Raw genomic sequence first — 12,258 nt, 5'->3', positions numbered from 1 at the left:
CATCTCACCTGTGCAGTTGCAGATCTCCAAAGTGTCACAGCAAGGTGGAAATTTTTCTCAACACCCACTGGCATAAGGAAGAGCAAATATACAGCAAATGCAGTTGGTGTGATTTGCTGAATCTCAGAAGAGACAGCAGATCACTTCTGTACATGCTGAGATTATCATTATTCAGGGAGAATGATCCACTGACACGTAGAGAAGTAATTGAATGTTCCAGATTTTTTTTACCTCAAATATAAGAGTAAGGGGAGGTTTATGCATGTTTCAGATTCCAATCGTTCGTAAAAAAACAAATCTCTCAGCCTTTTGATTTTTTCTGGAATTAGATATAAACACCCCATGTTACATCTAGAGATTGAATGGAGTATTATGATTTCGAATGTTGAAGTTATCATTATACATGTGAGTGCTGTAGAAGCAGCTCTAAACAAAGCTATTAACAGAACCAAATAAAATAGTTCATATTACACAGCAGTTGATTCTTGTGGAAATCATGAATAAGTGTACATTTTGATACAGCTCATCAAGGCACAGCAGTAGCCTCATTCACAGAATCATATCATAGAATCATAGAATGGCTTAGGTTGGAAGGGACCTTAACGATCATCTAGTTCCAACCCTCCCTCCATGGGCAGTGTTGGTATCCACACAGTCAGACTGCCCAAGATCCCATCCAAGCTGACCTTGAACTCCTTCAGAGATGGGACACCCACAGCTTCTCTTGGTAGCCTGTGCCAGCACCTCCCATCCTCTTAGTAAAAAATTTCTTCCTGATTTATTTAACATAAATCTCTTTTAGTTAAAAGCCATTCCACTTTGTTATATCACTGTCAGACCATGTTCAAAGTTGTTCCCAGCAGTGTGCTGTTGTGCTGGGGGCCCCAAGCCTGGATGCAGTACTCTGGGTAGAGCCTCACGAGGGCAGAGCAGAGGGTGACAGTCACCTCTCCCTGCTGGCCACTGCTCTTTTGATGCAGCTCAGAATACAGTTGGCATTCTGGGCTGCAAGCAGACATTGCTGGCTCATGTCTGGCTTCTCATCCACCAGGACCCCCGGGTCATTCTCTGCAGGGCTGCTCTCAAGGAGTTCTCCCAGTTTGTACACATTTCTGGGGTTGCTTTGACCCAAGTGCAACACCTTGCACATGGCCTTGTTTAAATCTCATTAGATTCTCAAGTGCCCACTTTTTGAGCCTGTCCAGGTCCGTCTGGATAGGATCTCTTCCTTCTATTGTGTCAACTGCATCACTGAGCTTAGTGTCATCAGCAAACTTGTTCAGGGTACACTCAATCCCAGTGTCTGTGCTGTTAATGAAGATGATGAGGAGCACTGGTCCCAAGATGAAGCCCTGGGAGACAACACTCACGACCAGCCTCCACCTGGACATAGAGTTGTTGACAACAACCCTCAGACTATGCCCATCCAACCAATTATTTATTTATCTAATAGTCCAGCCTTGTGCTTTTACTGTATAGAATAAAATAGAATATTATCATTTTCATTACATTAATTGTAATGTCCAACATTAAAATATTTTTTTTTCTGCTAAGCAATTAGCAGAATAATACTTCTACATACTTTACAATTTTAAATAAATAAATTTAAAATAAATAACATTTGTTGGTGATATGTCTTGTCCACCTACTGTTATTATGTTTGTTCAAAGGTACCACTTTTACTGTCTGTATATCTTTCTTACATAGAATTCACTAAGAACTTTAATTTAAATAGCAACTGAAAGTAAATGTTTTTCCCAAAGCAAGAACAGTAAGTAGAAATGACAACCCTCTTCTTAATGGAAATATCTTAAATTATAAATACAAAACTAAAAGTGTGTATTATTTTCAAATACATGTGCAAAGTCAACATATCAATATTTTGAAAAATATATGTTTCCTTTTATATTCTCAAAATGGACATTTTCTGCAAATGTAATTTCCCGGAATCTGCCCAATTCCCTTCCTCTTCTGTAATGCAGTGAGCAGAGGTATTTAGTGACAAGTTTTTGCCCTCATTTTATAAGTTGACTCTTGCCAATCTATGCAAACAGAAGTAGAATATATAGATATTGAGTTTAAGATGAAGTTAGGGCTTTTCCAGAAATTGTTCTCTCAGTATTACATTTTTGAGAGCTCTGTAACTGTAATACTTAAGTGTTTCGTTTGAAATATATCATTGCTACCAGAGCCACAGTTTTCAAAGGAACAAGAGCTCTTTGCTAGCATCAACACCACCCGAGTGAGGCTGAACCTGATTGGTTGGAATGATGGTGGCTGCCCCATCACTTCTTTCACCCTGGAGTACCGGCCTTTTGGGACAACAGTCTGGACAACTGCTCAGCGAACATCTCTGTCAAAGTCCTACATACTGTATGACCTCCAGGAGGCAACCTGGTATGAATTGCAAATGAGGGTTTGCAACAGTGCTGGCTGTGCAGAGAAACAAGCCAAATTTGCAACGCTCAATTATGATGGCAGTAAGTATATCTTTTTAGTAACATGTCTGAGGCATTGTTTTTATTCTAACTTCCTATGTGATGTTTTTCCTTATGTCTTCCTGTCTGCTAATCCTTTTTAAATCTGGTTAGCCATGCTGACAGAGGAGTGACAGTCTCTAAGATGTAAAATGCCTATAGATTTCATGACAATAGGCTGACAGACAGAAAAGAGGGATTATTTGTCCTTGCTGAGAAAATGCTCCAGCACCAAAGTCAGTCGACTATGAGACATGTAACCATAAGACTGCAGGTGTCATTAGTTCCAGTGCTCACAGAGGCATGTATTTAGTGCATCTGTTCCATGAAGGTTTTTTTTTTTCCATACAGTTAGTTCCTACAGCCATTCACTATGGTGACCAGCTGCATTGCTATTCCAAAGTGTCCTTGTGACACAGCTCAAAACCTATTATGTGACACAGCGGAGTGGCTAACTAGCTTGTCTTCCAGAAAAGCTTCCAGTCAACATTCTCCAAGGGCAAAGCAATGGTAGTGCTATTATACCTATTTACAGACAAGGAAGAGTGAAGCTAATGGCTGTGGCAGATGGCTCTGTCATGCCCAGCAGTCAGGCACAGGGGATGAAGGAACTGTTGCATTCTGCCTTTCTGCCAGGGGTTACTGCCTGCCCCTGCAAAGCCGGAATGAGAAAGTGAGAGCAAACACTCCAATTTGTCAGTCACTCCAGCTCATATCCTGGCATATTTATTGCAAATGATGGTGGTACATGTGTGCTTCTACTGACTCTATAGTAAGGAATGGCCATATTTCTGGCAAAAAGGCTGTACAGATGGCTCCAGATGGCAATCTTTTGAATTACTTTAGTGCGAACTGCCAGAGCTTTTCTGGAATGTCCAATATAATACATTGCTGTGTTGCCAGGGATATTGTGTTGCACTGTGCAGTCACTTGGCTACATCAGTACTGCTAAATTAAACAGGGCTAGTGAGCAAGTTCAAACAAGAGCTGGTAGCTGTCCAGCTACAGCACCCCAATTCTAACCATTCATAAATCTGTAGTATTAACATGTCTCCACTCACAGTTCTGGCCCACACTGAGCAGCACTGTCTTGGTCAATAACCTGGTACACCTCTGGGAAGAATGGGCAATTCCCAGACAGAAGCAGCACACAGAGGATGAAGGAATTATCATATCCTGCCTTTCTGCCAGGGGTTACTGCCCACCTCTGTAAAAGACAGACAGAAAAAAAGGGCAAAGCAAACGTATCCATTTGCCAATCACTCCACCTCTGGCTGTGAATCAGGCAGGGCTTAAATCTCTGCATCTTACACATGCTATAATGCTACCACAGCCATTGCAGCAGCAACAGGGTCCTCAAACTATTTCAGAGAAAGAATAATTTTATCTCAGCACTGAAGGCCTGCAAGTAACTAAGATCCAAGTACTTCTTGTACAAATGCTGATAGCTCTTGCCATGTAGACCTAGGACCTGTTTTATTAATTGGCAATGCTGTTAGTAATAACTCGGTTCAAATATTATGGGGTAACTTCTTTCCATTTTACTAAGCTTACCCTCTGTCCTTTCCAGTATTTTTATACCAGTGACATCCAACTTTCAGGGATATATATATTTATTTATTTTCTACAATAATTGTCACATATATATGTCTTGGGCAGTCTTAAGCCGTAACTTAGAATGGAATAATCTGCAAATGCAGGTCTGGAATATTAAACTTTTACTGAAAGCACTGAAATCAAACTTTCCTTAAAGTGCATTGATCTGAAATGTTGTCAGACTCTGTTTTTTCCTTAGGTGATGATACAAAATTTGTTTTCACATATCGTGACCTACATGGCATTTAATCTTGAGTTACTGTATGCATCCTTAAAAGTGAGAAAATGAAACAATAAAAATGGTTGCAGCATTAAGTTTCCTGGGCCACTACTTTTGGTCAGCTTGAAAATCTCTTATTTGTGGCATCAATGGTTTTGTTTGTCAAGCATGACTTGTCAAGACTATATTGTTCCATAGAGAGGCAGTATGATCTCAAATAATGACCACAAGGTTGAGAGGAGAAAACATGAGTGGAAAAGCAAATTTCAGTTTCCAAGTGTTCCAAATTTGTTAGGTTTGATGCAGAACTGAAATGATAAGTTCATCCATATTGCCAGATTATTATTGTGTGTATTCCCACATAAAGAATTTTATGGAAGAGCTATTTCAGTGCTTCTAAAATAAAAGATATCTCTACAGAGTCCCAGCTTCCTATTTATTCATTCTTGATACACTGTGCAGGCTTAAAGGAGCTTCAAAGCTGGAAAATAGTGTGTGATTAGAAAGAAACATTTTCTGCCAGTAATTCCTGCAGAATCTGTTTGCTTTCATAGAGTGAATTTTTCTTTCCAAAAAACCACAAGTGGAAACTTTTTGGCCAACACTTACTTTTGAGTGCCAACCTTACCTCTACCACTGATTTCTCTTGTGATGTGAGCTTAGCCCTTTCCAGCTTCTAGGGGTCACTGCTGCCCTTAAGGTAAAGAAAATAGAAGAATAGGTCTTTGAAGATTAGATAACGCTCCTATGGATGCTTGAGGGTACAAAATGCTAAGAACAAGTCAGGAACATTAGCAGTCTTAGGTAAAGCCTTCACAAACTTTGTAGAAATCCTTGAGTTACATCCTCTTTCAGTCAATCTGTTTGAACTGCAGTAGCTGGCTATTATCTGCACTAGAGCTCCTGAGAAATATTGTGGCTATGTATTGTTAACCTGAAGTCTCTTCATGGGGAACTGGGTCAAAAGGTTAATGACAGATCTGTGTGCAGATCTTTGCTTTCTGTTCATAGATATTCCAGCTAACCACTTTCAGCTTGCAGAATATTGTGACCTCCTTGCCCTTTGTTTTTCAGAACATTTGCACTGAACACTTGAGGAGATATTTTTAGCACTCTGCAACTGTAGTATATAGCACTGCAAAGCAGCTTCCTGACTCAGAGATCAGCTACTCAGTAGCCTGACATTAAATCAGATCAGCTTGGTAGCTGCTCTAAGCTATGCTAATTGATTCTCACTCACCAGGGAACTTCCTAGTGTGAAGAACAGTCAGGACACTGGAAAACTCATGACAGATCTAAAGTCACATGAAGCAATGGGAGCAAATTGGGTCAGAAACATTCATATTTCAACTCCTATGAAGCACCAGTTGAGCAGACTAACAAAAGCTGATGATTAATTGACCTGAAAAATTAAAAATAAATGCATAAGTGAATGAATAATCAAACAAATAAACAATCCCAATTTGTTTGAGACTTTTTTCCTGGGAAAACCTTTCACTTTTCTACTCTTACTTATAACGTAGAAGAACAGACAACAAATATCGAAATGGTGCTTTCTATATGGATAGTAGTTTTAGGTTATGGTAATTCTTAATCCAGTTGCTGTTCATCTGCACATGGATAATGTGAAGGATACATATACTTGCAGTTTTTTCTTTCAATTAAGCTTGTAAGTGGTGGTATAAGTTTTACTTTACTTAGAAGATCTATGCAAAATAATATTCACTTGCCTAAATACTTAAGGTTTAGCTGAAATTGAAGCCGTGTGATTGAATCAAAGTGTTAGAAAGATCAAGACACAATTTTAGGTAGTACTGAACCCAGCAGTCTTCAGCCAACTGTCTGTGTGACTCTAATTCAGTAGAATTTGGCCCTTTAATATTCAAGGAGATTTAGAGAAAGTTATTTCTGTTTCATTCAGGAGTTCATTGTTCTTTCATTTCTCCATCTAATCACTTTCTTTGCTTTTAGAGTAGTGCAAAAATGGTATCTCAGTTAAGACAAGAAGAAAAAATCCTACTGTTTGTTTACTCCAAACCATGGAAAATTAGAAAAATATTCAAATTGTAACTGTAAGAAAATATTTTCTTCGGAAGTACCTGATATGGATGGTTGTAGCTTTTCTGTTTATCTCCATCTCTTGAGAGAACTACTCTTCCCACTATATGCAACTCAAACAGTTCTTATTTAAAATAAAGAAAACAAAGAAATTACATATTTCCTATTGTGGTTATGGCACTCTCATTGTACTGCTTTGTTATCTTTTTGTTTCCTCCCTTCCTCCTCTCTCTCTCTCTCTCTCTCTCTCTCTCTCTCTCTCTCTCTCTCTCTCTCTCTCTCTCTCTCTCTCTCTCTCTCTCTCTCTCTCTCTCTCTCTCTCTCTCTCTTTCCTTTCCTTTCCTTTCCTTTCCTTTCCTTTCCTTTCCTTTTCATACTATATGGTCCATAATGGGATATAGCTATGCCACACAATACAGCAATTAAAATGAAAAAAAGGATGTGTCTGGTTTTTTACCTCATCTTCCTATCCTTTTAGGAAGCAAGTAGCCAATTTTATGTTTCAGTAGCTGGTTAAAATTTAATAGCTTCCATTGACAGTCATCACAGTTCACAAAACTTGTGTATTTTTATCCATTTCCAAGAAATCTGTGTTTTATAGCCTCATTTGTAGTTGCATGCAGCAGTTTAGTACTAATCAGGAAATGAGCGAGAAGCCTTCCATAACTAAACAGCCTTCCAAAGAAAGTGCTGTATTCTTCTCACGTCCTTTGGAAATAAAGGAAAAAATAGGAAAGTTCAGGTATTACATATCACCAGGAAGCCAGGTATATTCAGAATGCAAATATGTCCCAAAATGAAAAGGCGAGCTGCCTACCAATGGAAGTACTTTGTAGATTCATGTCCCTCATTTCAGGCTCAAAATTTGCACATTCCTATCCAGTTTTGGTCTTCTGTTTTATTGATGAGTGTAACATCAGACACTCTGTAATGTATTAGCATCAGATTGCCCATCTGAATCTAAGATCAATAGCACTGCTGAAACCCTAAGATGCGATAAAGGAATATTTCTGGGTAGAGGATTCATGTGATGTCTTTAGCATAAAGTGTGTGTTGTCATACCTGTCTCTTACAAAGAAAAGGCAGGCAGAGAGCATAAATCTCTTACAGCAGTGCTATTTTTCTGTTCTAAGAAGTAATATAGGCAGGTACCAATTCTGAGATCTCTTACAACTTTGTAGTGATATAATATTACTTAAAAATTGATTGCAGCATTGTATGTGCAACAAACATGGACTTCTGATAATCAATCTGCAGTCAATGGCACACATACTTGCAAGACTGATTGAGCACACATGGCCACTACACATACAAGCATTAGCATCCATTTTGAATATGATAAGTCCTTTTTAATGGTTTGCATGTTGGTGAAAGCATATAGCATGCTATATTTCCTGAGAACTCAATATTTTGTCTTCATTAATAAGCATCTAATGTCATGACACTGTTTCCAGGTACAATCCCTCCACTTATTAAGTCAGTTGTGCAAAGTGAGGAGGGGCTGGCAACCAACGAAGGGCTAAAGATGCTGGTGACCATTTCCTGTATCTTGGTTGGGGTCTTACTGCTTTTTGTGATGCTCCTGATTGTGCGGAGAAGGAGGAGGGAGCAGAGGCTGAAGAGGCTGCGAGGTAAGATGAACACTGTGTCACTTTGTTCCTATGTGCGCGTACCCACCAAACATGAAAGTATAAGTGGCGCTGCATGTTACCAAATGGTATCCCCAATGAGCAGTATTTTCCTGTAATATGTAGCAGGTAAAGCATATGTGTTTTTTTTTAATATAAATTCCATCTTTTTAATTTTATAGTCTGGTTGGGGAAAAAAAAAAAAAGAAGAAGAAGACTCCTGTGTCCATTATTTTGCACGAAGGAAGGGAAAGTAGTTCTCACAGCTGATGTTCTCTCCTCTCCTCTCCTCTCCTCTCCTCTCCTCTCCTCTCCTCTCTTTTCTCCTCCCCCTCCCCCTCCCTCTTTTCCCTTTGAGTGCTCTAAATAAACTGAAATCATATTTTTGAAGTGTAAAATCAGGTGTTCTGAAGATGAAGGGATTTCAGATTTATATCAGATATTATCAGTGATTCCAGAATTACAAAATGAAAGTAGGGTAGAAAGCACATCCCTATTCTATTATATTATCCTGTATTTTTCTGTATGATGTATTATACCAAAACTATTACAACTTTTTACTGTTCATTTACCTGTCATTGTCACTGACCTGTTATTTTCTCTAACGTTTATTCAAAGTCATGTTTCCTGTGTAAATAAGCCTTAGATCTGCAATTCACTCCACTGTGTTGGTCTTCTAGTAAATGCTGCCAGATGAGCCCCGGTGAGGTGTTTGAACCTTGTACTCTGCCACTTCTGCTTTTGGTCATCTCAGTTTTGCAGTAGCACATGATAGTAAACATTAAACTGAAAGTATCTGGAAAAAAAGCCATCCAAATCACAAACTGAATAAATAGCAACATCATTAATCATCCACAAACATGATTCTAAGAGTTTCCAAGAACCACCAGAATGCTTAGTTATTTGTATTTTAAACAAAATATGCTTATGATATTAAAACCAGAGTCAATCCTGGGTATTCCTTCTCACCTTAGCATCTGTTCTTCTCTCTTTTGGGTCTCATTTGTCTCTTGTAATAGTATTTTGGATATTTTTGCAACAAGGACAGAGACACAGAGCCCCTAGGCATGGATAAATTCATAGATCAAAGAGGACAAGTAGCCTTATAGTTCAGATACTGCTCTGGAAATTAGGGCATTTTGATTCTTTAGCTTGTTGTATAATAACTTTCTCATTTGAAATCTTTTAAGTCATTTACCTCTGAGCAATACTTTCTTCATTAAATAAGTGGTGGGGTAGTGGTGATGAAAATGCTATTATCTTATCTTCTCAGAAATATTGTGTAATTCCATCCAGTAATGAGCAAGATATTTTGAGCAATTTGGCTTCAGGAAATCATGGATATGCACATCTAGTTTTTTCTTAAATTCTTGAGTTACAGTCCCTTAAGGAAGGCTGATGACTGGCCAGTATGGCTTTGCATAACTTATCTGAATGATTTCCTCTCCGAATATAGGAATTTAGAAAAATAAATTCTGTTGAACATAGCCAGTGTCAAAGAAATCCTTGATACTTTTGAGAGTCATCGGTAATTAATTACCATTTCTGTAAAGTTACATCTCACTTCTTATCTGAATTTTTCAAGCTATGGCTCAAAATTGCAACCATTTCATTCCATTATACTTCTGTCTGTCAGATAGGGACAGAAATTCTTTTTTGTGTCACATTTTTGATCTTTAGTGATATTCTTTTTATACAGTAGTGATCAAGTGATTTCTTAATATTTTCAACGGAAAACTAAACAGATGTTGAATTTTTCTCTGTAACTATCCAATCATGTATTCATTTTATGGATTTCCTCTGGTTCTACTGTGATCTCCTAGTAATTTTCCTCTTTTGTGTATGCTAGAAATGAACAGTATTTCAGAAACAGACAATCAGCACCAGATATGGAGGAAAAGTCTTTCTTCTTTTACCGTATGTTTGTCTCTACATACCTTCAAGGTTCACCTTTTTGTCTCTAGCATCATCCTAGGAGTTTACTTTTAAGTTCTGATCCATTAAGAGCATCCTTCAGTTCTCTAATTACAGTACAATAGGATAATATTCCCTATTATATAGCTAAGGCTTGTATTTTTGATATATATCACCACATACTAATATAGCTAAGTCACTAGCCTACCTGATGGTCTAGATTGGTGACTTGTTATTTTCAGTGTATTCTAGCTAACTTGTTTGTGTCATTTTTTAACATTTATCAGACATTATCTTATTTACTTCCAGATAGAGGAAAAGTACCAAAAGTGTAATGTCCTATGATATATGAGAAAAAATATATACTCTGCTTAAAATTATGTTTTGATATTTATCAATCTGTATGTTGGAAATCATATATGATAGGTAATTTTTTGCATCATGCATTCTTAGTAAAATCACGGAATCATAAAATACTTTGAGGTACCAAAACTTTAATATGCAGAAAAATAAATATAATATTTAGAAGGTATCTAATCCCATTTCAGTGGGAGTATTTTCAATATTATTAAATACTGAGAATTTTATTATGATAAAAATACAGTCTTATCTTGACATGGCTGATTGATGGCAATGCTATATTCATTGGTCTTAATTATTCTGACTACTTTCATTGATTTCATCAAGTTTCATACCATTTTTTTCCATCAGTTTATTCATTCCTAAGATCAGATTGATAATAATTGTTTGTTGTTGTTTTTTGTTTGTTTTGTTTTTGTTTGTTTGTTTTGAAGAATGACTTATTATTAACCATATTTTGCTCTTCTGGAGAATATTTCATGTTCTGAAAGTCTTAATCAAAATCAAGATTGCTGTTTCAGAGAACCCTTATCAAGTTATCTAAAACCTCTTGTGCATTTTCCTGACCTCCAAGCTATTAAAAAAAACGTTTTATTATAGTAGTTCTCGTGTTCAACTTTCTTCTGAATTGGTTTTCAAATGGAAAATATCTTGTTATTATCACTCGATATGAAACACCCGGTAGTGTTTCTTGAGGCACAGGACTCATTTTTCCTAAATCATGATATTAAATCCATCAGTTGCTTTCCTTCAGTGTACATCAGAAATAACAATTTAAACCACGGGTTTTTATAAAAGATATTATACAAGTTACAAATGTAATTCTTGCATTTGTAGCTCTGAGATATGTATTTTCTTTGAATGTGCTTGACAGAAGGAGCGGGAATTGCAGATTTATTTTCTGTACATTCTTCATTCAGACTTGCAGATTTGTTCTTTCAGACGAGGGTCATGGTTTCAGTTTCTGTGGAGTAAATGTAGCATAAGAGCAGTAGTCTTTCCATTCTTAACCTTTTTGTTTCTTGTTTTAGCATACTGGAACAAGTAAATCTTTGTCTTCCTCCTGTGCCACATCTAGTATGACTTATTTCTTCAGGAGCACTCATTTCAGAAGGAAAGTCTAGTTTTCAGCAAAGCCCTTATTTTTTGCCCAATTCAGTAGTTCCACAAGTCAGGGCACATGAATATCAATTGACTGCTGGAGTTCATGAAACAGTGGAGCAGGTCAATTAGAACAGATAAACCCCATGACTTATTCTCCAGTATTAACCTCTGAAATAGTTTTCCTGTTGTTTTTACTCTCATCTTAATCCAAGCAGAAAGTGTCAGTGCAGGGTGGTAGTTCAAAAGTGGCAGCATGCAATTTGAAACTCTATTGTGGACCCTGGTTTCCCTCCCAGATGGCAAACCAAATGTGTTAAGCATTTTAAAGTGGTGAATGGAAGTGAGGGCTGTTGTCTGGTCTGTGTCCAGGAAAGTCACTGTTATCTTTACTAATGCTGCTGTCCACTGCAACAATTTGCTTAATAAGTTAAACTCTGCTGAATTCATTATTTTATTTTCTGCAGTACTTTTACATTCAGACATGGCCATGTAACAGTCTTTCATGACGTCTCATTATTTTGGTTGGTGATGCACAGACAATATCCTTTGCATTTCTGTGAGCAAGAATACGTGTAAATGTGCATTTGAATATTAGTCACATGTAAGTGATAGCTTAACATCTTTCCCAGATACAGCATGGATCATAGCTGTATGCTGCGTGGCTTCTGAGAATGTATGAGGGAAGTTGTTTCAATCATAGGGAAGAAGCACAAGAGTGAATGTACCTGTGCAGATCCTCAGAAAGTTTTCACCAAAGTGAGCGTTTTCTTCTGAGCTGGTCACCCAAAGCATTCTGACAATCTAGTCAGTACAGCTGAGGAACTGCATTACACGCTTCAGAACTCTGAAATTCTTATATTTTTATACCATTTATGGTTGGAATAAAAAAGAAAAAAGAAAA

General features: G+C 37.4%; 1 protein-coding gene across 2 annotated transcripts in view; it reads left to right on the top strand.

The window, feature by feature from the left end:
- The window catches only part of DSCAM (DS cell adhesion molecule), a 177,763-nt gene that overhangs the window by 129,000 nt on the left and 36,505 nt on the right, over positions 1-12,258 (top strand). For both annotated transcript variants that reach the window (XM_031556926.1, XM_010723842.3), the window contains 2 exons: positions 2,190-2,480; positions 7,806-7,982. In XM_031556926.1, the coding sequence (XP_031412786.1) occupies positions 2,190-2,480; positions 7,806-7,982 (468 nt within the window). The remainder of the gene's footprint in view (positions 1-2,189; positions 2,481-7,805; positions 7,983-12,258) is intronic.

Source organism: Meleagris gallopavo, chromosome 1 (genome assembly GCF_000146605.3).
Source record: "Meleagris gallopavo isolate NT-WF06-2002-E0010 breed Aviagen turkey brand Nicholas breeding stock chromosome 1, Turkey_5.1, whole genome shotgun sequence".
NCBI lineage: Eukaryota > Metazoa > Chordata > Aves > Galliformes > Phasianidae > Meleagris > Meleagris gallopavo.
Note: the sequence above shows the minus strand (reverse complement) of the source record. Positions and strands in the feature narration are given on the sequence as shown.